The sequence below is a fragment of the Myotis brandtii genome, unplaced genomic scaffold (genome assembly GCF_000412655.1).
Source record: "Myotis brandtii unplaced genomic scaffold, ASM41265v1 scaffold447, whole genome shotgun sequence".
Taxonomy (NCBI): Eukaryota; Metazoa; Chordata; class Mammalia; order Chiroptera; family Vespertilionidae; genus Myotis; species Myotis brandtii.
This window is the reverse complement of record NW_005367108.1, coordinates 97,972-123,511: the sequence shown is the minus strand read 5'-3', so window position 1 is coordinate 123,511 and position 25,540 is coordinate 97,972. Positions and strand designations below refer to the sequence as shown.

Below are 25,540 nucleotides of genomic sequence, written 5' to 3'. Positions count from 1 at the left end.
GGGTGTCATTCTGAGGGGCCGCTTTTAGTACTTCAGTGCCTTCCAGCCTTTCTTTCTCTCAGCCCCGGCGCTCCTGGGGGTTGGGAGGCATTCCCTTTGGTCCTGGGGAGAATGCTCCGATTGTAGGAGACATCTCAGACCAGGTGACATCTTCCTTGAGTACCTGCCGCTCTGTGTCTCTGTCTTTTCATTACCTGTCGACTCCAGGAGATGGTGACGGAGTGAGGAGCTGCCCCCCACACCCCCCCATGGAAACGGAAAACGTGTACAGTTAACCGGGGAGTGGGAATAAAGGGGAAAGGTGGGTTAAACGTTGATCTGCAAAAGCCTGGTGACTTCCCTTCCGGCCAGGCAGATCTCCTCCCATTGGCCCACCCGCCATCCTGGTCTTGGAACAAATTCTGGTTCCCAGCTCTTCTTTCAGGTTTTCAAATGTCATCCCAGCCACACATGCTTCTTATCTTGTGCCTGCTGATTTCCAAGATTACAGCTTATTTACTGTCCGCTTACATGTGGGACGGAGGCTCCCGGGTGAGGCTGGGATTCCTGAGGGGTCTCTGGGCACCTCTGGGCCCTTCCCTTACCTGCGTGTGTTTGCTGGCCAGCTGTCTCTCATTGACTGATCTTTTCTGCACGAGTGTGGTTTCTCATTTTTACTTTTGGATCTCACCCTCCTGGCCTGTCTCTCAGACCAGGTGAGCTCTTTCTGGAGTACCTGCCGCTCTGTCTTGTTATTACCTGTTGACTCCGGCCAGGCAAGTCACCAGGTGGTTCTCACCCCTCCCCCCCATCCTCCCCTTACAAGCCCCACTGTCTGTTTATTCAGTGCCATCGGGGAATGCCATTATTCACTCAAAGGACTGTTGAGTTCCAAATACTTTCTCTATTTTAACCACTTAAATGAAAGGAGTATAGGAAGCTTGAGTCTGCATTTCCCCGCCTTCTCAAAGGAGTGAGAACATAGGAAGCCTTTTCCTTGTGTCTTAAGATTGGCACCTTGGGCATCGTGGCCAGAAAGTCTTCCCTTTTTGGCACGTGTGCCACTCAGGGCCTTAGGCTGATGGGCTCCTGGATTATTAGGCTTTTATTATTATTATCATTATTATTTTAAATATATTTTTATTGATTTCAGAGAGGAAGGGAGAAGGAGAGAGAGAGAGAAACATCAGTGGTGAGAGAATCATTGATCGGCTGCCTCCTGCACGCCCCACACTGAGATTGAGCCCGAAACCCCGGGCATGTGCCCTGACCTGGAATCGAATTGTGACCTCCTGGTTCATAGGTCGACGCTCAACCACTCAGCCACGGCAGATTGTTTGGCTTTTAAAATTCTCCTCTCCACGTTTTATATTTTTAGGAGAGTTCTTTGTTGCCAGCTTTTGCTTTGCTTTCCTATCACTACCTCGAGGAAACGTTTCTTCCTTAAGCGTTGTGAAGGTCAGATAAGGCAATGCCACGGCGTCGGGGCCGTGCCTCCAGAGCCCTGGACCCTGCACCCCGGTCCGGAGCCCCTGCCCTGCTGCTGGGTCTCCACTTGTGGGGAAGAGGGAACAGGCCCAGGGAGCAGCCAGGAGAGCGGCTGGTGCCAGTGCTTGCCAGCTTCGGCAAACAGGTGACCTCCTCGAGGAACATTGGTTTTCTGAGCTGTAACATGGAGATTATACTGTCCGTCCACATTTTCTTGAGTTGCTGGGAGGTCAGGACAAACAGGAAAGGTCCCCAATGTGTGCATCAAAATGGTGTAAACCCCAGTGCCATTCAAGCATTTACTCATGGGAGGTTTGAGTTAATGCGCGGGTCTCTTCTAAGCTTACGCTGAAAACTGCTCGAGAAAATTGTTAATTCTCTGAGGCTTGTGTTCCCAGAGATACTCAGCTCCTGGCTCCCTCCTTGCTGCAGCCTCTGGGTAAAATACAGTTTTTTTTTCGCTCACATAGTTTTAGCACAGTGTAAATCAGGTTTGACCACCATGCACGCACGTACCCACACGTACACAGGGCATATGCACTCCCCCTCCCCCGGTGCATGTACAGAGCCGTGCTGGAAACCCCTCTGCCTCCCACACACACGCCTGTGAGCTTGGTGTTACTTGTGCCTGCTTCCTTATTTAGGATTCCCAACTTGTTTTTAAGGCACCACTCCCGTCTTAGAACTGGGTTGAAACACTAAAACTCTCCCCTTGCTTTTGATACCTGTCTTCATTTTAGGGCAAGCAGCAAGGATGACTTCTTAGAGCACATTCTTTTTTGAATCTGGGGCCCTCTGGAGTATCAGCTCCTTAACATCAAACATCTGATGAGATGAGCAAGATGTGGCCTCTGCCCTCAACGGGCTTGCAGTGAGGAAGAGACAGTCCCATTAGCTCTATGAGAAACAGTTTCTTAAGCCCCAACGATGCACCGAGCCCTGTGCTAAGAATAGTCCTATGTAGTGCAGAGTCGTGTATGCATGACAGAGCTCGGAACAGAGAGCCGCTCGCGTGGCCCTGGTGGTTTGGAAGCCGATGGGGAGCGAGGTGTGAAGGAAGGGGAAGTGTGCTGGTTCCTGGGCAGAACTGTGAAGCACACGCTCGTCCTGTCGGCAGTGCAAACAGAGCCGTCTCTTTCACTTGATTGAAGACTGTTGTGTGGTCGAACCAACAAAAGTATTTGTTGATCGGGGTTGTTCATTATTTGCTGGAGAAAATTCGGTGTGACCAATCGATGACCTATTTCTACAGCCCATCTGCCGGAACAGGAAAATAGCACTGCTCTTCGGGCCCCTTATTTCTTCCTTCCATGATCCTGTCCCATCTATTCCTCACAGCAACGGGAAGGCTGGGTGCTCACTTAGGATGCCAGCCCCTGAATGGGAGAGGGGCAACCTGTAAGATTCCCGTCCATCCTGATATAGCCTATCACTTTAATTTTATGGGTAGTCTAAACTCTTACACATTGACCAGTGTAATCCAGTTTTTAAAAGCCTTCAGAAAAGGACAAGAATTTAAATGCTCTGAAAATCCAAATGGTCGTTCTCTGAATAGCTGATTTAGAAATGTTGGTATTGAATCAATCACGAACATGCTCAGTGCTGTGTACCTTAAGCTTGTATTGTGAAAATCTAAAATGCACACCACACATTTTAGAAATGGTGTGGCTCAGTGGTTGAGCATCGATCGACCTATGAACCAGGAAGTTACAGTTTGATTCCCGTTCGGGGCACATGCCCGGGTTGTGGGTTCAATCCCCAGTGTGAGGCATGCAGGAGGTAGCCGATCCATGATTGTCTTCCATCATTGATGTTTCTATCTCTTTCTCTCCCTCTCCCTTTCTCTCCAAAACTAATAAAAATGTATTTCAAAAAATAAAAATGGTATAACAGGGACTGTTACGTAACTTGAGAGATATAAAAGTTTTGGCTCATACCCTTGGCTACTCTTGGAGGGTTTTCTAGCCAAAGCCAGGCTGGGCAGAGAGTCCTCTGGGAAGAAAAGGTCAGTATATGCTCAGTGAAGTGAGTATTTTTTCACTTTTTCTGGAGAAGGCAGTCCAGGAAAAAAGAAAGACTTGAGAACCACCGGGCGGCATTTGGGTGGTGGTGCCGGGGTATGACACCTTGCTTCTGCCAAGTTCAGACGGTGACCTGCACTCTAAGAGGCCCTTAGACATATCTGCATATGTTGTAAATACGCTGCACATGCACTTGCATCTCTCAGAGATGGCCCCTGGCTAAGAGGTGCTGGAAAATAATTGGGAATCCTGCTCTCCATTGAGTTGTGTTGTGAAAGAAGAGATGTTTATTGCTACATGTTAACCTTTGAATGAGCTTAGAACATCACACTGGAAAAAGTTTTTAGTTAAAACTTTACAGATTTTCTTTAAAAATATATATTTATTGGTTTCATAAATGGAATCAGGGAGAGGGAGATAGAAACATCAATGATGAGAGAGAATCAATGATCGGCTCCCTCCTGCACGCCGCCTACTGAGGATGGAGCCCACAGCCCGGGCATGTGCCTTGACTGGGAGTTGAATCGTGACCTGCTAGTTCATAGGTCGAAGCTCAACCCCTGAGCCACACCGGCTGGGCAAAACTTGACAGATTTTAAAGGAAAAAATGAGCACCTCTCTGATAAAAGTTTAAGGATTGGATGCAAAATATTAGCCAAAGAACTAAAAACTCCAACTGGCATTCTGTGCAGTGGTTATACCCAGTGGAGATCATGAATTAGAAAGCGGAGGTTCAGTAGAGAACCTGAAACTTGGCAACGGGATGCTGTCCCTCACCTTGATCCATAAATTAATGGTTCATTCGAGAGCTTGTAGCAGGCACCCAAGATTTAGCAAACACGAGAGTCTTACTCCAAACTTAATTCTTAACTAAAAAAAAAAAAAAGAAAAGAAAAAAGAAAACAAACCCAAATTATTAGTGATGTAATGAATCATTTTGACTTATGACCTGTGTCCTAGAAGTGCCCCTGGGTGATGTCATGGCTTGCTGCAGTGTCCCTAGGTAGGAGAGAACAACCATTGTGCGTGAGAGGCCCGAGACATGTGGTTGTCCGGCAACAGTTACATGTCAAATAGCAATTTGCAACTCAGAACCACAGAGAAGGCTTGTTTCCCTCTCCTGTCTGTTCCAGTGATTTAACTGAGGGCAGATGTCCTCATTTAAGGGCCACTGGCACATCAGAGTGTGTTTTCTGAGCCTGGAAAGGGGCTAACCCCTTTTGGACTTTGACCAAAATATGTACTCTAGTTAGCTAACCCCTCCTCTTTGTGACAACGGAAGGGGTGAGAAGCACAAGAGGCCCCAGGATCCCCTTAAGACTGTACACCAGCAGGACGTCCTTGTTAGCACCAGTTTGTTCCAATCAAGGAATTCCGTACGTCAGGAATGTAACATCAGAAGTGAGATTTGGCTACATGTCGAAACATTGGTATTGTTATCCTTTAAAGCAGTGGTTCTCAGCCCTCCTAATGCCGCGACCCTTTAATACAGCTCCTCATGTTGTGGTGACCCCCAACCATAAAATTATTTTCGTTGCTACTTCATAACTGTAATTTTGCTACTGTTATGAATCGTAATGTAAATATCTGATATGCAGGATGTATTTAGGCGAACCCTGTGAAAGGGTCGTTCGACCCCCAAAGGGGTCGTGACCCCCAGGTTGAGAACCGCTCTTTAAAGGCTGTTTCTTGATTTCTCTTGGCTGTACCAGATCATATGGTGAATTAGGGCATGGCTGGTTTGTATGGACCTTGGATTACTCCCGAGAAAGAAACCCACAGGGGAGTGAATAGAAGCAGAGAGATCAGGGAAGAGAGGTTTGAAGAAGTCTCCAGTTAGATTGATAGACGTGTGCTAGGAGGGAAGGTGGGACCCTTAATCCCAGGTATAAAGTAACAGGTGAGCCTGAAAAGTCACTCGAAGGTCCAGAGCAGGGGTCCTCAAACTTTTTAAACAGGGGGCCAGTTCACTGTCCCTCAGACCGTTGGAGGGCCGGACTATAGTTTAAAAAAAAACTATGAACAAATTCCTATGCACACTGCACATATCTTACTTTGAAGTAAAAAAACAAAACGGGAACAAATACAATATTTGTATTTGCATGTGGCCCGCGGGCCGTAGTTTGAGGACCCCTGGTCCAGAGTTAACCTGGCTCCTCCACCCCACTGCCCTGCTGACCTCCGTAGGTGCTCTCATCCACCTCTGAGCCCTCGAAGGGCTCTGTTATCTGTAGAGCCATGCCCGTAATATAGAGAGTGCGCCGAGAAATACAGGAGAGGCAGCGAATCCCGCTTGGCGATGCTGCCCAGCCCACGTCTAGTCTAGATTTGTATTTTTCACGTCCATGCTGCCAGTCACTCGTGTAAACCTGGCTAACATCTTTTAACTTTTGAGACGGATTGCGTAATTTCTCTGCTCCCTCTCAGAGGGCAGTATGTGTATAAAGGTCTCCCCAAACCACTAAATGATTAACAGTGACTTGGACTGCTTAACAAGGTCAGACTAAAGCATTGACCTCTGTTTTGTAGGTAAGAGGCTAAGACGCCAGTGAAGAGATTTCTCAAGGAAAGAAATTGTACGGAGAAACTGAAGTAGAGACTTGCAGGATCAGAGGTTTTTTTTTTTTCTCTTTTCTTTTTTTCTATTAAGGTTCACTGACAAAGGGGGGAAAATTACATGTACAGTAGGGCTCGTTAAGGAGCTCGTTAACTCAAATTACTCTGTCAACTCAATGCAAAAAATCGGCTGAGAGACAGCTGGTATCTCAAAAAACTCGTTAGTCGGGACACTCGTAAGTCAAGGCCCCACTGTAGGTAAAAAGCAACTTAATGGAGTGTTTTATTTTGAGAGATCCCACACCTCCTGGGATAATGGCAGGATTATGACCTTTGACCCCAGGTAGACATGGGTGCAGCACCCCTCAAACCCTGCCCCCCTCCTGCTGGCTCCTACTTGTGTAGCCTCAGCACCCTATGCTCTCTATGGCTCAGTCTCCCCATCAGAAATAAAAGGCCATTCTGTTCATCTCAGATTGTTCTGAGGATTAAATTAGATACAATTTGTGAAAGCTAGTGCCTAGGAGGCACTCGACAAAGGCAAAAGTTTCTCTTCCTTCTTTCTCTTCTGCTTTTGAAAATTAAGATGTGGGCATACCATCAACGAATAAAATAAAGCACATTTCGGTGTGGAACTTGGAGAAAGGCCAGAGAAGAGAGCAAACAGACGCGGGAACCAACCAGAAGCGGGCAGGTTCACCAGCTCGGCAAATCCCGCAGGCTGTGGAAGGTGTCGGTTCACAAACCAAATAAAAAAACTATTTTTTACATTAACAAAAAAAGAAAAGAAGGCTGATAAAAACATCGTCAGTCTGTTAGCCGAATATTTCAGGCTCCATCTGGAAGCCCAGGAATTTTGGAAATAGGACTTTTTCTTAATTTTCAGAGGTAGAAACCTCAAACTTCCTGTTGTGGAAAGTGGGGGTGGCTACTGGTTTTTTTGGTCTAGAAAAGGGTTGTTTCTTTTCTCTGGATGGATGCTGCCCTCTGATGTCTCTCAGCGGTACTGCGGCCTCACCTCTAGCTCTTGGTCCACGGAATTAAATGGAGAGCCAGAGGTTCTTTTTATCTTTTAAATATCTTTTATTGATTTTTTACAGAGAGGAAGGGAGAGGGATAGAGAGTTAGAAACATCGATCAGCTGCCTCCTGCACACCTCCTACTAAGGATGTGCCTGCAACCAAGGTACATGCCCTTGACCGGAATCGAACCTGAGACCTTTCAGTCTGCAGGCTGATGCTCTATCCACTGAACCAAACCAGTTAGGACAAGTTAGAGGTTCTTGTTTCTGGCTTGAGGCTTCAAGGATGAAGGGAGGTGAGTGGGTTGTAAAAACCGAGTTAGTTGGATGTACATTTTTTTGGCCAGGAATTTACTTCTCACATTCTTCTCCCTTTTCATGATAATAAAGCTTTCCGCCATAGTGTTGTTACTGGCTGTGAAGTCACCAGACAGCCGAACAGGAGCTCCTTAGGGTGCTGGGACTCTGACCTTGTTCTTACCTTTTCTCTCCTTTCTGGGGAATTCCTGGTGGAGATACTCTGCTCTCTGCTTCCAGCCCTAGAAGCTCTGAGTAAAAGACTTGTAAAACCCCCTTTTCTGTCACCCTTGGCAGGTTGCGAAGAGCTTCTATAGCAGGGGTGGGGAACCCTTTTTCTGCCAAGGGCCATTTGGATATTTATAACATCGTTCTAGGGCAGTGGTCGGCAAACTGCGGCTCGCGAGCCACATGCGGCTCTTTGGCCCCTTGAGTGTGGCTCTTCCACAAAATACCGACTTCTGCGCATGGGCCACGAAGTTTTAGCCGCAGTTTGCCGACCACTGGTATAGCCCACTACACCCCTAGGTCATATGGGAGAGCCTGTTGCTCCTAGACTACTAGCCTGTACAGCAAGTTATTGTATAAAACATCACAAGAGAACATGATGCAATCACAAGACATGGCAGGCGTACAGTGTATGAGGCTGTTGCCAGTTAACACGGAATACCGTTTTACAGCAAAAAACTTTTATAAGTAGAAAGAGTATACCATCTAGGTTTGTGTACGTGCACGCTGATGTTTGCAGAACGTATCCTCGTCGTTAAGCGGTACGTGACTGTATCAGATATCAGTACCTGACCTGGTGTGTGTGTGTGCTGAGGCAGAGCTCAGGAAGCTGCCTGTGGGCAGAGCAGGTCAAACAGCACAACACTGGCTACAGCCCCCAGGTATCATAATAAAGGGCTTGTTAAATTAACAACGATGCATCTGCCTAGGAAGATACTCTGTGGTTTCTAAAAGGGTTTTTATCAAATAACATTGACTGATGTAGTTAAATCTGTACAAGCTACTAAGTGAAAATGTAGTTTACCAAACCATGGTCCCATTTTTGTAGAAGTAAAAGCATGGAATGCTATATAGCGAAAGCAGGTGTCTCTGGGAGGCAGCTTCTTGAGTGTGTGTGTGTGTGTGTTTGTGTGTGTGCGTGCACACACTTATCAGTATTTTCTAAATGTTCTACGAGAAATGGGTATTACTTCTGTAAGAAGAAAAATATTCTAAAAGTTACCATCAAACGTTTCATCCATTTTAATAGGCACTGACACTGCTGCTCTGTGTAGGGAGGGCGCTGACTGGAGCTTCCTGATTCCTCCAGATGATGGCTAAAGGGTTCTGTGTCCCCTCTGCCTCCCCAGGAAAGAGAGCAGCATGGCCAGTGTGCTGTCCCGGCGCCTCGGTAAACGGTCCCTCCTGGGAGCCCGGGTGGTGGGGCCACCCGGGGCTGCCCCACCTTCGGAGCCGCAGGCGGAGCTGCTGGAGGGGGTGGCTCCCCAGCCCTTCTTCACCTCCAAGGACACGTCCTGTCAGGAGCAGCCCAAGGAAGTCCTCAAGGCTCCCAGCACCTCAGGCCTCCAGCAGATGGCCTTTCAGCCTAGACAGAAGGTAGGATGGTGCCTGAGTGGACACGTGCCCGATCTTCCCAGGCTTGTGGCCGGCAGGCTAGTGGTGCCCCGAGCGACAGGTGGGAACTCCCTGGGCATCGTTTTTGCGTGCGTACAGACCTTTAGCTTGCCGCCCTGTGGGCCTGAGGGCAGCAGGCTTCTTGAGAGAATGAGTCATCAGCAGCGGACCCAGGACTCCTCCCTGACTGACAGTGCTGCCTGGAGAAAAGGCTGGCGAGACCTGACATCTGATTTTCTGGGCTTAGACCTACTCAAAACCTCAGTTTCAAGCATGGCCACAGCCTAGTTTTTTCTTAACTTGTCTTGGTTTGCAACTTAACAAAACAAAGGGAAGAATCTCAGGCTTATGAGAGGCAGATAAGGTTGTGTCTTCGAATTACCTTTAGAAGTTTTTAAGAGAGGAAGGTGTTCGTTTAGTCAGAATACTATTTGGTCTTTCTTTTCCAGTGTTTCTCCCCTTGTGTTAGGGCCTGTACCTGATAGTATCACTAGATCCAGATGCGTGGGCTTCTCTTTTATTGCCTTCTCCAGGGTCCCTAAGTAGACTCTACCTCAGGGGTCCTCAAACTACGGCCCGCGGGCCACATGCACTTACAAATATTGTATTTGTTCCCGTTTTGTTTTTTTACTTCAAAATAAGATATGTGCAGTGTGCATAGGAATTTGTTCGTAGTTCTTTTTTAAACTATAGTCCGGCCCTCCAGCAGTCTGAGGGACAGTGAACTGGCCCCCTGTTTAAAAAGTTTGAGGACCCCTGCTCTACCTCTTGTCTCCCTGCTAAGGCTTCTGTTTCCCACAGCTCGCTTCCCCAACTGCTCGGCAGCCCTTGAGAGAGGACAGCCTACCTCTCCATCCCTACCGTCTTGTTCCTAGGTAGACTCAGAAGTCCCTGAAGGGCAAAATGCAGGGCGAGTAATTCAAGGCAATAGTTGTGAACCAGCAGATCTATAGGACTTTGGAGGCAATGCAGGGCAAGAATTCCGGAGGATGGACACGGATTCCAAAGTCATTTGACTGGAATTTAACTCATTGGAGAATTTAACTCATTTACATTTAAAGTAATGATTGGTAGGTAAGGACTTACTGTTGTTACTTTCTTTATTATTTTCTGACTGTTTTGTAGTTCCTTTTTTCTTTCTTCCTCTCTTGCTGTCTTCCTTTGTGGTTTGTTGATTTTTTTTCAGAGTCATGCTTTGATTCTTATTAATTTTTTGTGTATTAACTAGAGCAGCAGTTGCCAACCTTTCAGACCTCACGGACCACCGGTCCATGTACCACCGGTTGGCGACTGCTGAATTAGAAGTTTTTTTCCTGGTTGCCACAAGGCTTACAGAAAACTGTCTGTTTTAAGATGATAACAACTTAAGCTTCAATGGATACAGATTGTAAGTTCAGAAGAAAAAAAATCTCAGAAACTGACATGTTCACTTTCTCCTTATAGAGCAGTTGTTCCCAACCTTTTTTTGGCCATGCCCCACCTAAGCATCTCTAAAATCCTGATGCCTCTCCCCGCCTCCCTGTGACATATAATTCTTATTATTCAAATAGTGAACTATTCACGTGGAGGAAGCCTAAAAGGCCATTATCTTGGTCTAAACAAGCTTCCAAAGAACATGACATCCATGAAAGAGAAAAATAAAAGAACAAAAGGACAGTCGAAGTACCGAGGAAGAAATCACTAAGAAATTGTTAAAAAAATAATAATAACATGAAGTGATATGAAAAAATAGCAAATAAAGTTTCAAAACATATAATAGAGAACTGAAATGCATAAATAGGTCACAATATATATTTATATGCTATATATGAGGCCCCTAGAACCCTAAGAAATGCAAAAAATTCACTGTTAATGACTCATTCTCGAATGGCCCCCCTTAAAAATCAAGTTGCCCTCCTGTGGGGCGTGTGCCCCATGTTGGGAACCGCTGGTGTAGAGAGTTTATAAGGATCTGCTTTGGGAAGAACCAGTCCACTGGGGGCTCAGGTGGGAAGCGGATACCTGGCAGCATCTTGCTTAAATTACAGCCGAGTCGGGGACTTTAGTTGGTGTCAGGCGGATCCCAGAACTTGGGGCCTGTGGGGTAAGAACTACTAAGTGCTGACCCCGGTTGCTGCTTTTCTCTCCCACCAGGTGTATGTGTGGTATGAGGGGCAAGAGTGCACGGGACTGGTGGAGCAGCACAGTTTGGCAGAGGACAAGGTGACGGTCTGGCTGCTGGACCAGAAGTTACAGATCTGCTGCAAAGCGGAGGAGGTGTGGCTGGCCGAGCTGCAGGGCCCCATTCCCCAGGGGCCACTTCCGGAGCAGGGAGCCGAGGCGCAAGCCTACAGGCCTGTCTCCAGGAACATTGACGTCCCAAAAAGGTTTGTGGGGGAGAACCGTTGCTCTGAAAATCATGTGGGTGGGGAGGAATGGGGTTGTGGCATGTTTTGTGATGGGGGAGGAATGTGCAAGTCCTAGGTGTCTAGTTGTCAAGATATTGGACAAATGGGACGCAGAGAGAAGAGACGGCATCCCTTAGAAAAACCCGGAATGGTACCTGTTCTGCTATGTTTTTGGTTTGACTAAGGGCTGTTTTTCCTCTCTTCATACTTAGATTAAAATTAGGTCTTAGTTTTTCATGATGAGAGACAGGAAAAAATGGCTTAGATCAGGAATCAGTGAACTTGTTCTGTTTTGCTTTTTTTAAAAAAATATATTTTATTGATTTTTTACAGAGAGGAAGGGAGAGGGATAGAGAGTTAGAAACATCGGTGAGAGAGAAACATCGGTCAGCTGCCTCCTGCACACTCCCTACTGGGGATGTGCCCGCAACCAAGGTACATGCCCTTGACCGGAATCAAACCTGGGACCCTTGAGTCCGCAGGCCGACGCTCTATCCACTGAGCCAAACCAGTTAGGGCAGTGAACTTGTTCTGAATGGGCCAGATAGTAAGTAGGGTAGGCTTTGTGGGCCACGCGGCCCCTGTCCCAGAGACTCCGCTCTGCTGTGGTAGTGTGAGGGCAGCCACAGACAATAAGGAAACACACAGGCACGGCTGCGCGCCAATAAAACTTTACTTGTGGACGCTCAGATTTCGATTTTATCTAGTTTCCATGTGTCACATGTCAAGAAATAATACTCTTCTTTTGATTTATAATACCATTAAAATATTATGAAACCATTCATAGCTTGGGAGCCATACAAAAGCAGGCGACAGGCCACATTTGATCCACAGCCCATAGATTGCTGACCCCTCGCTTAGACATTTGAAACCATTGATTTTTTTTTAATTTTTATTTTTCACTTACAGTATATGTTCAGTATTATTTTGCATTAGTTTCAGGTGTTCAACATAGTTCAAAACCATTAATGTTGAATGCAGACTGTATGAATGTATATCTCTGGCTTTAGAATTTTATGATACAGTTTTACCCTGAGGGGGAATATATGTATATACGTGTGTGTATATATCTATATCTATCTATCTATATCCTAGTTTCTGTTACATACTGTTTGTACATTGATCTTTTAAAATTAAAAAAGAAAACCTGCCAATGGAGATTGTCTTATATCCAGGATGTGCACACAGTTAAGCCTCATTCCACCTCTTTCTGTGCTTGTCTGTGGGGAATACTGCCATTGACAGTACACCCAGAATATTGAGACCAGACCAGAGCAACAATATTTGTGATTGTGAATTCAGAGGAATGTTGGCAAAGAACTTGTTTTTCTACTCGATGGAAATAAAAATACAAAGATCACGTATAACAAAGGGATGCTAATATGTTTAATATATCACTGGCCTTCGTTTAACTACTTCAAACCCAGTCACACATTTTGGTGGCTCTGAATTGTAAAGAAAGGATTATTACAGTCCTTTGAAATGGATGAGTTACCTACAAATGTATTTCAGTCTAACTTTCCATACCTTAGCATTAACTTATAGACAGCTCTAAATTTACTTCCGCGTAATGTAACTTCATATGGATTTTTTAAAAATCGCATGTAAAATTTTATAGACCTCTGCTGTATAAAGCATTGAGATTTACTTTAGTGCTTCTGGTTTACTTGTTCATTGGCTTATGTACTAGGTTCTGTTGACATTCAGAAGCTAAAAGAATTCCACATCATTTTTCTTGGGGGAGGGGAAAGGGATTGGTTAGTGTAATTGTTTCCTCTTAAATTTAAGATGGGGAAAGAAAGGTAAATTTTAGTGCTTTCGAATTCTAGTGGGCATTCTTTTTGTCCATGCTCTCTTTCATTGCTTTGACTCTCCTTCCTTCCCCTGAAAATACAGTTCTCTATTTTAAGCTGCAGAGTTAGTTAGGAAGTGAATTCAGGGGAGAGAATGGAGTTGCCCCCGGGTGTCAGCAGTGGGATGGGGACCGACCCCCTTAGACTGGGGTTGACTCATACTATAAACGTAATCCAGAATGAGTATTTTTCATGAAGAATGAGGGGAGACCTTCATGCTTTATTTAACGTACACGCTGGCTGATTGGAGTGGGGATGAGGAGGGCACAGCCCAGATAGGTGATATAATCACGTGACCAGCAGTGCCAGCATGTAACCTCTGGCCCTCATCTGCTTGAATCCAGGAAGTCCGAGGCGGTGGAAATGGACGAGATGATGGCGGCCATGGTGCTGACGTCCCTGTCCTGCAGCCCGGTCGTGCAGAGTCCTCCTCGGGCCGAGGCCAACTTCTCTGGTGAGGAAGGGAGTCCACGTGGGTTCTGGGTGTGGCAGAGGCTCGTCACTCACGTCCTCTGCTCTGAGCAGCTAATTGCCAAAGGACTGGCCTGGCAGGAGGATTCCGGAGTCCCTTCTTTCTTGTGTCCCAGACTGGCTGAGTGACACTGAGTTGGATGCTTCCGTTCTTTTTCCTCAGTTTCCTCCTCTGGGGAGAAGTTTCCTGGTGCATTGTGAAGATGATTGAGCACGGGGCTGAGCCACACTGGCCACTTGAGTAAGTTCTTCTATGGGAGTAAGTGAGTGAGGCACTTTGGTGGGGGCCTGAACCAGGCCCACAGAGGAATATTTGGTTCACAAAGGTAGAAACTTACTAAACGGTCCCCTAGTGGCCTCAGAAGATTCACGCCCCTGTTCCAAGTGCCTAATTCAGCCTTGTAAATTAGCGTGGGCCTACCGGCCAAGGACCTAGAATAAACAAGCGGAAGTCTAAAATAAATCTAATTGCTTCATGCAAAGCGATAGAAGGACTTCACAGCAAATTGACAGATTAAAGGGAAATTCTTCTGGTGCGACCCCCAAAATACACCATCAGTAAAATGGGGGAGGAAGAAGGGTTGCTGGATATTAGTAGTTTGGCAAGACTGGTGGTGAACCTGAATGTTTCATTTGGGAAGTCGCTATGGGGCTGGCCTGACTTACTCCCAGGGAATAACTTCTTCATTGGTGAGATTTAACTGAAAATACAGAGTCAGCAGGAAAGTGGCCTTTACAAGTATCCCTCCTAAGTCATCTTTCTAGATACAAAGTCAATTCAAAGGAGAGATGAAGCAAATCTACTTCCTTCACCCAAAGCCCATCATCATTGACGAGTTTGCTAGTTAGTTCTTGTGTCTGATCCCACCTGTGGTGAAGCCTGGCGTGCGTTGTGCATCTGCTCCGTTAGCACCGAGAGCGACACAAACACAACGGGGAAGTAGGAGTCAGTTTTAAGTTCTCAGGAAATTCTACGAGTTTAGGAGATCCAGGAGGTTGGTCAATAGGAGGAGGATCCAGAAAAGTGTCAGAAAGGGAAAGAAAATCATTGACTTCAATTCCCATCAGGTTTTGTGTATATGTGTGTGTGTATATATATGTGTGTGTGTGTGTGTGTGTGTGTGTAGAATACATATATAATATTCACACACAAACACACACACATGCACCCAACACCAACACATATACATCTAACACGATCCTGATATCTGAAGTCCCTTTTGGACACAAAATTTATTAGTTTATTAAAGATGTTTTTCCATTATATGTCTGGTCTTATGACTGAAATCAGTGGAAATATAAGGCTTCCTTGGCAGCGAATGATATTGAAGTATTCTGCCGCAAGGTGGGGTCTACACAGTCACCCACACCTTGCTCTAACCATGGATACTGTTTGCACAGAAACCACTCTTCCCTTTGGTGTCTGTGTTGTTAGGGTGGTCCTGCGCACGCGTGTGTGTCGAGACCGGAGGGGATTATAAATATTTCTTAGAGGTTCGCTGTATGCTCTCCTTGCTGTGTTCTTGCAGAGGAGCACTTGGTTTTCATGCATAGCATAGCTAGTACCTCCCCTAGAAAATCGCACAATCGAAGGTGGGGTAATTTATGTTCATCTTACAATGTATAGATTAATTTGTGAAATTAACCTTTTGCTTTTTAAAATATTTTTCTTCCTCCGTGTGCCAATCTGCCAGTTCCAGCGTTTGAGCCATTTGCATGGCTCCCTGTGGAAGGTTGCTGTGTTGTAGGGTTTCCCTGTGTTTGACCTGCTCTTCTCCAGAGTTAGATGTAGCATTCTGCTTCTTTGCCCTTCTCTCCTTGAGTGGGTGTGTGGGGGCCCTGGACCTATTGGGCTGTTGGGGCTCCTGAGTTCTTCCCCGAAGGGCTCCCCTATTTTGGAAGCCCCGATGTCATAAACTCTTGGTTTCCAGGGAGTCATAGCTTTGAGACTTGGCAGTTGATACTTAGGGAGGGAAGAGCTCATAGCATCCCATGCTGTGTGGGTGGGCTTCTGCTGGCAGGTGTGACTTAATGAAGGAGAGCCTGCATGGGCAACATGCAGCAGGAATGCTGGGTGTCTACCCCGGGTGTCTGGCTCAGCGAGAAGCAGTTGGGAATATGGAGCAGGATGAGAGAAAAGCAGTCGGATTTGTATCCTTGCTACAAAGGATGTGTCCGTCGATCTCAGAACCCAGGTTACGGAGGAGGCTCCGTGGAAAGCCTGCCCGTGGTGGGGGTTGGGGTGGTTGGGGACATGGGCACCACACTTTTCCCCTCTTCTCTTGCTGTTTCTGTGTCTGAGAATGTCAGATTCTCCTGTCCTATCAAGGAATCGGGACTTAGGGCCTGGGTGATGGAAGAGTCCGGGCTGGGCCTGAAGTAGCCCTAAGACAGGCAGTTTAAAAACCGGAAGTGTCACGTCTCACGGTGATCTTCCTCCTGCTCGGACGCACTGCTGGGAGCAGGCGGCAGGTTCAGGGCCCTGCCGGCGTCACCCAGGCATCTGTCATTGGTCTGAATTGCTCTCAGGGCTTATCTTCTCTAAACGCGTTACTGGTGGGTAAAAGCAGCCACCTGGGCTGCCGCCACCTCTGATGAACGGTACACGTCCCAGTGGCTGTAGAGCTGGCTGCGTGGTTGCTTCCCACAGGCAGTTTTTGATGGACTTGCCTGGGTTTAAGTGATCAATAGGCATTTTTCAAGAAAGCCTGGTCAACAAGCTCTTAGCTTGGCCTTTCCATCCTACTCCGCTGTGGGGAAGGCACCCAGTGATCCCCGGCACATGTCTGTGCACCTTCTCACCCACTCTTTTAGGCCTAGAGGCAGTAGAATCTTTCCCCTGCCATTTATTTATTTATTTATTATAATTAATTGTTAATTTCAGAGAGGAAGGAAGAGAGACAGAGAGAGAAACATCAATGATGAGAGGGAATCATTGATTGGCTGCCTCCTGCAAGTCCCACACTGGGTATCGAGCTTGCAACCTGGGTATGTGTCCTGACCGGGGATCGAACCGTGACCTTTTGGTTCATAGGTTGATAATCAACCAGGGAGTCATGCCGGCTAGGCCCCCTGCCTTTTTTGAAAACATATAAAGTGAGAAACACATTAAAGACACACACACACACACACACATATTTTTCTTTTATTTCAGAGAGGAAGGGAAAGGGAGAGAGAGATAGAAACATCAGTGATGAGAGAAAATCATCGATCAGCTGCCTCCTACATACCCCCCACTGGGGATTGAACCCACAACTCGGGCATGTGCCCTGACCAGGAATTGAGCCATGACCTCCAGGTTCATAGGTCGATGCTCAACCACTGAGCCATACCAGCCGGGCAGTGAGAAACACATTTTAAAATTTGGTTCTCTTTCTGTTAGTGAAATACAAGATGAAGTTTCAGTGTGTGCGTGTCGGTCAGTGGTTATCAGCGTGGCCGTGGCAGGAGATGGCCACTGGAGCCGAGCAGGACTGCCCAGGGACATTGCTGCGATGAGGTGCAATGTCTCCTCATTTTTACTGATGCTCAGAAAGGGGAGGTTTGGGTTTTTTCTCCCTGACGTGGCACAGCCAGGCATTGGACTCAGGAACCCAGGCTCCAATCGGGAACGTCGTGGCCTCTGACCTGGGCTGTCAGTGTGGAATCCAGTGCAGACAGGGCCGTGCCAGAAGCGCTGTCTGGGGACGGGCCCATGAGCGTCCTCTCTCTTCCCTCCGCCAGCTTCCCGTGCGGCCTGCGACCTGTGGAAGGAGAGTGGCGATGTGTCCGACAGCGGCAGCAGCACCACCAGCGGGCACTGGAGTGCGAACAGTGGCGTTTCCACCCCCTCGCCCCCCCACCCCCAGGCCAGCCCCAAGTATCTGGGGGACGCCTTTGGTTCTCCCCAAACCGATGCTGGATTTGAAACTGATCCGGACGCTTTCCTGTTGGATGAACCAGCTCCACGTAAAAGAAAGGTACGTGGTGATGTGAGCGTGAGCTCGGGCCGGCGAGGCTGACGTCCACGTGGGCCCCCGGGTCCCAGGCGTTCTCAGGCTCCATCCCATTTTCGTTTTCCTCTGCTGCTGATCCCTCTTGACATTCCCAGGAGCTCTCTTCGATGCCGGTTCCTCTTCGCCTCTGTGCCAGTCCCCGCCTCTTCCGCTGCTCTCCTGAGGCTTTGGTGGGGTCTGACCCACAGCACCAAGCGCTGCTGCCGGCCGCCAGGCCCGGCTCCTGGGCCGAGGCACTTTGCTCCTGCCTGTCAGTCTCTTTGGCCCCAGCGAGCCTTTTGTTAGGTTTTGTTTGCAGGAGGCTGATGTCCCCAGGAGGTGAGGATGGGAAGGGGATGAAGGAGAGAAACGTGTCCCAATGACCCTGTCTTCCTTTCCCCTAGAACTCGGTGAAGGTGATGTACAAGTGCCTGTGGCCAAACTGCGGCAAAGTCCTGCGCTCCATCGTGGGTATCAAGCGCCACGTGAAGGCCCTCCACCTGGGGTAGGTGTGGGGCCCAGGGCCTGCTTGCCTCCGGTAGCATTCAGGTCTCCTCCACCCTGCTGATGCCTGGGCACCCACAGCCCAGAATGCTTCCAAGGAAATGACTTGAGGAGAGCGCCACCTGGTGCCTGCCCCTGTGCCCAGCGGAGTAGCCTTTTGGAGAGAGTTCCTTGCTGGGAAAGAAGGACCCTCCTCTCCTGTCGTAGTGAATGGCGATCTATCTCAGCGGTTCTCAACCTGTGGGTCGCGACCCCTTTGGGGGTCGAACGACCCTTTCACAGGGGTCACCTAAGACCATCGGAAAACACATATATAATTACATATTGTTTTTGTGGTTAATCACTATGCTTTAATTATGTTCAATTTGTAACAATGAAATTGGGGGTCACCACCACGTGAGGAACTGTATTAAAGGGTCGCGGCATTAGGAAGGTTGAGAACCACTGATCTATCTGTTCATGGGGAGGGAGCACCATCCGTCTGTGGATGTGTCATCTTGCCCCACTGTAGGATGCAAGCTGTTAGAATTCTGGGTAGAAACAGGGTGATTTGGGGAGACCCCGTGGCGAGGCCTGCCCCTGCTTTCCCTCGGGGACCTGGGGCTCCGTCGACACGGCTGCCCCAGAGTCAGGGTGCTCTTGGCTGAGGGACTGGCTCACAGCCCTTTCCCTGGAGGAGAGACAGTGACAGCAACGAGGTGGGCCCGACAGGACCCGTGGCAGGGCTCAGGGTCAGACGACTCCTGCAGGAGGAGAGGTTCATCCACCCTGTGAGAGAGGAGAAGCCTCAGGTGCAGGAGAAACAGTCCCATTGATGTGCAAGCACGTCCTCCCCTGTGACGTTGAGTTGGGAACAGGCTCCTGTGTGGCCTCTTGGGCTCCTTCCCTGACTCGCCGGGTGGCCCTGAGCAGACACCCCCTCTTGCGCCTCAGTTTCCTCTGTGTTTGAACTGAGGCAGCTTGTCCCTGACCACCGCCGTGTCTCCCGCCCCCGCAGGGACTCTGTGGACTCCGACCAGTTCAAGCGGGAGGAGGATTTCTACTACACGGAAGTGCAGATGAAGGAGGAAGCAGCTGCTGCTGGCACCCCCACTGCCGACTCAGCCCCCACCCCCGGTGTGACCAGCCTGCCCCTCGCCATTCTTCCACCGCCTCCTCCCAAAGGCCAGCCCTCGGGCCCAGAGCACCCTGGCCTGGAATCCTACCTGCCCTCCGGTGCTCTCAGCAAGTCAGCTCCCGGCTCCTTCTGGCACATTCAGGCTGACCATGCATACCAGGTATGGCTGGGCACACTGGGAGCTTAGCCTTGCGACCGTGAGGATGTTCCGTGTCTGACCTGTCACCCACCAGCCTGATCACAGGGCACTGACCACCCCGATTGGAGGCTGAGCCCTGCAGTTAAATGGGTCGCCTCTAACTTCTACAAAGAAGGAAAGGAAAATAAATGTGGGGGTTCCCGAGTTCTTCCTCGGTGGCTGTCACGAGTGATTACTAGAAATCTGGTTTAACCCCCGAGCACCCAGGTTGATGGATTTGGACGGGGGAGATGTTACGCTGCTGGCTATAAAGGTGGATAGAGTCGTGTCATTGGGCTTCCCAGAGCAAATCCCTAGTCCCTAGAATTGTGTTACACTAACAAACAATCCAGCACCTATTTTTAAAAACCCTACTATGTGTCAAGCAGTGGGATAAGCTTTCCAGACAGAATAAGACATTGTACTGACCTTGAGAAATGCATATGTAACTATGATTAATTATAATCGTCCATGTCTTGTACCTTCCTGGAGGCACAAGACTTTGTTGTGGGTACAGGAAGGACCAAGCTAGGATGCCCATGTGGTTGGGAAAGTTGTCACGGAGGGGGTGTCATTTAGGATGGTCTTCACTGTGCACATAGTAGGTATTCAGTAAATGCACAGCTTACCTTGTGCCAGTTTTTCTTTTAATGCTTTCGTGCCCACAGCTTGATTTTATCAGACTCCAGACTGACTGGCAGGTTAGTAATTAGCAGTGCTTTCAATCAGAAAACCTTTACAATTATCAGACTCCAGACTGACTGGCAGGTTAGTAATTAGACAGCAGTGCTTTCAATCAGAAAACCTTTACAGAATGAGCCAGGTTTCCTCATTAGAATGAGTGGTCACTTAGCTATTTCATGTTTGGCCAACTTTCAGGTGGCCCTTCAGGCACCTGGCTTCCGCTGGAGACTGTGGCTGGTGTTTTGATAGACAAACCTAAACCCGTTCATCCAGGAGAGTGTTGTTAATTCCACGTGGTTGCTGGGGACGCCCTACCCTTACTGCAGCAATCGCTCCCTGCTCAGGAGGCTTTGGGCCGTTTTTGGGGAACTGCCTATAGCGTGTTCTTGGTGGGTGATGATGACATCATGCGGCTAGCGTGTGCACCGGCTCTGAGAGGGGTTCCTAAAAAAGATTGGCATCCGGGACTAAGGAGACAACGTCAGAGAGTTGGGAACTCTGCTGTTTCTCTTGGGAAGGGCATTCTGGCGGATCCCAGGGTTTCCCGCCAGAGACCTTCTGCTGTGCATCCTGATGTCACAGGAGTGTGGGTGGAGTCAGAGAGCCGGGACCTGGGCTGACGCTGTCTTGTCTCCCGCAGGCCCTGCCGTCCTTTCAGATCCCCGTCTCACCGCACATCTACACCAGTATAAGCTGGGCCGCCGCCCCCTCCACGGCCTCCTCCCTCACTCCGGTGAGTGTGCCGGTCTCCGAGTCCCAGGGCTCTGCCACACATACCCAGTGCTGGGGCCCTCTCCTCGCACTGCTCAGCAGCACCCACACTTCGTGAAGATCATCCCCTGGCCTGGCACTCTCCAGCGGGTCCCAGCCCCTCTTAGCAGGTGGAAGGAGGGTGCCTGCAGAGAAGAAACCAGGTCATGCAAGTTTATTGCCAAGAAAATCACGAGGAGAGGCCAGGGTCAGTGCCCTGTTAGGCCCGAGTGTCTGTGGTGCTTGTTAAGAAGGGAGAGAATGTGGGAAACCTGGAGGGGAGGAGGGTGGAGGGCAAGCAAGCAGGTGGGAGCTGGTGGGGGCTGTGTAGGCCGGATCAGAAATCTCGCAGCCACCGTGGGCCACTGCTCAGGTGGCTTGCCTCTGAACTAAAATGCACTGGAAGCCACTTGCACCACCCACCGTGGGTTCTAGTCTTACACGTCTCTGGTGGAAGGGATCACACGCCGGGAAGCCTGGATGCTTGAACATGGCTTTGAGACAGTGCCATCCCTTCTTTTCTGTCACCTGTGGTGACTGCCTCTAAGTCTTGAGGGAGCAGCCCCTGAAGTGGCCAGGCCAACTCCCCTGCCCGTGGCCCCTACTCTCTCATGAGCGTCACTAATAGGCTTGCTTGCTCCTCACTCTCCCGCTCCCCTCACCTGGCCCCTGTTCACCTCCGTCTGAAATGTCCTTCCGGAAAAGGCATGCTGGCCCTCCTGGCACAAGGAGGGGCCCCACGGGCGTGGCTGCCTTCCCTGTGCTTATGGCCCCTCTCTCTGTGCCCAGGTCCGGAGCAGGTCGCTAAGCTTCAGCGAGCCCCAGCAGCCACCACCTGCCATGAAATCTCACCTGATTGTCACATCTCCACCCCGGGCCCAGAGCAGCACCAGGTAAGGCCTCTGCTCCCAGCGCCTCCTCCTGGCTTTCGTCCCCACTGTCTCCACTGCGAGCATGGGCTCTGAGCCCACTGACCCTGGGCTTCAGGGTCAGTCCTGGGAACCAGGCGGGGCGGGGTGAGCCCGGCTGGAGGACACACCACTTGTTTGCTCAGCCTCACACTTGGCCACTCTCCGGGGCTAACCACCAGCTCGTGACGTGCCCTCATTACTCTCCCTTCGCAGGAAGGCCCGCGGGGAGGCTAAGAAGTGCCGCAAAGTGTACGGCATTGAGCACCGGGACCAGTGGTGCACAGCCTGCCGCTGGAAGAAGGCCTGCCAGCGCTTCCTGGACTGAACCTGCCGGCCGGCTCCCCCTCGCTGCTCCCGGCCCCACGGCAGCCAGATGACAAAAGGCGGACCCGTGAGCCCTCAGCAGACACCTACCGATAAAGAGTGGACACTGGGAGTGTGGGCTCTCTTGGCTGAGGTTTAATACTTAAACCCCTTTTCCCTCCCTTGTGGGCACATTTTATTTTTTAAAAAGAGAAACGAACCTATTTTTTCCCCCCTCAAGGAGGAGAGAGCCAAAACTGACCAAGGGTATTCTGCAGCGAACTAGAGACCAAAGAATGAATGGGCCTCCCTTCCCCACATCCCCTCTCGCCAGGGGATTAGTGTGTAAGCATCAAAAGAAGGAACCGCTCATTCTGTTTCCTGCTGAGTTGGTGAATTCTTTGCTTTCTCAACTCACCCAGAAAGGACTGTGAGCAAGATGAATTTACTTTTCTTAAAAAAAAAAAAAAAAAAAAAAAAGTTTCTGGCTGATGACTCAGAAAGCAGGACCTGCCGTTGGGGTGGGAAGAGTGGGGGGTATCTGGGCGGTTTTTTGTTGTTTTTTTTTGCAGCAAGCCCTTCTCCACCTGAACCCTGGAGAATGGAGAGCTTGTCTCGCCAAGCAGCTTCCATGGAAGTAAAAGGACAACCTTCTGGTGACAACTCTCTGAATCTGGGTCCCCTCAGACGTTGGGTGGCATCCCAACACGTACTGCGCGGCTTCTTCTCAAAGCCCAGACCCAGCGTTTTTTAAAGACTGTCCCCAAGTAGCTGAGCCAAAAGGCTGATCAGAATTCACTTTTTGACATGTGGCGGTCAAACACTACCTTGATATTCTTTCCTCTTTCCTTGAGGAAAAGTGAGAGGGTTTCTGTATCTGTGAAAGCTCTCTGCTAAAACACTTTGTTTTCTTTTATGGTGTATTCAGAAGCCTTTATCTGATTAAAGTTCCCCTTTATTTGGGTGGTAGGTTCCTCTCTGCCTCTGGTTTCACCAGGGATTTCCCCATTTCCCTCCCGAGGCTACAGGCAGGGCTGGTGGGGAAGGAGAGAGAAGAGCATAGGTAGGTAGGTGAGTGGCAGCTTGCCCACCGATGGAGAAGCAGTTGGCAGGTCTCTGATTGTTTGATGGCTCAGCTGCCCCTTTGGGAGCAATCTCATCCCTCCCTTAGGTGACAAGTGGGATAGGACGCAAGGCAGGAGGCTTCTGGATTTGTTACCCGGGTTGGCCCAGCCTGGTGATGAGGAGGTAATGTTATCTCAGTGTGGTGTGACCGTCCCAGGTACCTGCTGAGCACCTTCTTGCCTGAAGGCAGGATGGAGAAGGTTAGAGAGAGAGCTGAGGAAATGGGGTGAGGAGGACCTGGGGATGCCTTCCCAGCTCCTGGTGCGTTAGCCCGGGGTGTTTCTGGAGGCCACAGCAACTGAGGGGAGCCTGTACCGCATTGCTCAGGAGGTTAATGAGCAAAGCTTGTCTGCGGAGAAGGAGAGAGATGTGGCGAGTTTAGTGCCATGCCCACCAGGGGTTAAGATGGGGTGAGCTGAGCCCCTGTTGGTTTCAGAGCCTCGCCTGCCTTCCTAGGAACTGTGGCCATTCCCTGAGGCCTGCTTGACCAGCTGCCTTGGACCCATGTCCTAGATGTCAGGGGCTCAGGGAACCCCACCAAGCCACTCTGGGGAAAGAGCAGCAGCATCCCCTCTGTGGGCTGTCATTGAGCCCAGGAGGAAACCTCCTGCCCCAGGGGGAAATACCTGGCTATCGGGAGCTCCTTTGGCCGCTTCCCATGGGAATGTGCATATGCCTCGCGGTGGGAGGCAGGTGGAGCGTGAGGACACCTGCCCACCTGAGAACAGGGGCGTGGCTTTGTGAAAGGTGATGGGGACCCGGGTTTGGTGACAGAGGGAAAGACAGTTACGCACAGGTGTCTTGGGTGGTGATGGGGTATATTTTTATAACTTTGTGAAAAAAGGTTACGTGGAATCTCTTCCTCGGTAAAGCTCAAAGCCAGGCCAGCCGGAGGTGGCCCAGGGCTCTCCTTCCTGTCCCTTCAGCCTCCCTGAGAATGAAAAGCTCGTCCTGATTCTACTCACCTCCCACGCTGTCCGTTTTCAGGGCTTCTCGGGGAGGGGAGGGGAGGGCGTGTGTGAGGCGCAGGATGCTGCCCAGCAGTATCTTCCCTTCCCTCCCCTTCCCTTCTTAATCCCATCTTTAGAAAAGCTGTTCCCATTTCCCCCTCGGTTTGGATTGTGCAGATATAACTGGATATAAAGGTGTCCTCTAAGGGAGGTAGGCTTTTCATGTCTTTGGTACCCAGGGCAGAGAAGGAAGAGAGAAAGAAGGAATTGACGAAACCATTGAAAAGCTGAGGTGGTTTTATTTTTTATTTTATCTTTTGATGTTTTGTTTTGGTGCAGCTTTCCCTGTCTGCATTTGCTCCTGTCTTATTTCGGGTGGTGGCGGCCCCCTCTGGCGTCCCTCTTCCCGCACCTCAATCTCGTGGCTGTTGTGTTGGTTCCTGACGTGTGGTCTGTCCTTGGGGTTCCCCCGTTTGTTTCTTCTCGGAGGGTGGGGTGGTTTGTGAACCGATCCAGTGATCGTGCCTGTTTTTTTTTTCATCTCTGTGTCTCTCTCCCTAACTTCCCGGCCCACCTGGGCAGCAGAATCTGAGAGAAGGTAAGATGCCACAGGTGCACGTTGGAAACTAACAGGACTGGTCATCAAATGCAGTTATTTTGGGGAAACTTTATTTCACTGGCATTACCCTTATTCCAAATATTTCTTGGAGTTACCTTGGGAGTCTGGTGGCTACCGTGACCAGCCTTAATGATACGGAACCTGCCCTCAGGCTGACTCAGTGCAGAGAGAGCCCCGAATGGCGGTGGCCAAGTGGGGTCACGGGTGCAAAGCACAAGGACTGACTAGTGAGTACAGTAATTGGACTCAATTGTGTGGTGTTGGAGCTGGCTGGGGAAGCAGTTCTGCAGTTTTAGAGAGCATTTTGAGCAATGTCCACATGGCGATGGTACACCTATGGCTTCTGTCCTTGGAGGACATGATTAATTTGGAGGTGGATACTCTGATTTGTTTGAAGAAATCTGTCCTGTTATTTTCTGCTCCTCCCAGGTTCTGACTTTACCAGGGGCAAAAAAAAAAAAAAAAAAAAAAAAAAAAAAAAAAAAGAAAAAGAAAAAGAGAGAGAGGGAGAGGGAGGGAGAGAAATCCCATTTGTGAATTTGTCTTACTGGCGCCTTTTCCCCCAGCTGTCTTCCAAGTATTATTTTTACTGTTAAAAAAGTTTTTTGTTTTTTTTTTAAATGTGAAATGTAATGTTTTTACAGCAACAATATGAAATATATTTTATAAGGAATAAAATGGTACATTGTCTGATTGAATGTTGTGCCTGTCCCTCCCCCCCCTCCCCCC

At 49.2% G+C, this 25,540-nt stretch overlaps 1 protein-coding gene across 4 annotated transcripts in view; it reads left to right on the top strand.

Annotated features, from left to right (window-relative positions):
• ZNF395 (zinc finger protein 395) overlaps positions 1 to 25,296 on the top strand; it is a 30,481-nt gene extending 5,185 nt beyond the window's left edge. For 2 of the 4 annotated variants that reach the window (XM_014546433.1, XM_014546432.1), the window contains exons 2-10: positions 8,721 to 8,991; positions 11,119 to 11,351; positions 13,570 to 13,679; positions 17,420 to 17,655; positions 18,075 to 18,175; positions 19,172 to 19,451; positions 20,794 to 20,886; positions 21,693 to 21,796; positions 22,028 to 22,139. In XM_014546433.1, the coding sequence (XP_014401919.1) occupies positions 8,734 to 8,991; positions 11,119 to 11,351; positions 13,570 to 13,679; positions 17,420 to 17,655; positions 18,075 to 18,175; positions 19,172 to 19,451; positions 20,794 to 20,886; positions 21,693 to 21,796; positions 22,028 to 22,139 (1,527 nt within the window). In that variant the 5' untranslated portion in view covers positions 8,721 to 8,733. Of the gene's footprint in view, positions 1 to 8,720; positions 8,992 to 11,118; positions 11,352 to 13,569; positions 13,680 to 17,419; positions 17,656 to 18,074; positions 18,176 to 19,171; positions 19,452 to 20,793; positions 20,887 to 21,692; positions 21,797 to 22,027 lie in introns of those variants that run through there. The other 2 variants (XM_014546434.1, XM_014546435.1) reach the window with 2 other exon arrangements.
• The last annotated feature ends 244 nt before the right edge of the window (positions 25,297 to 25,540 follow it).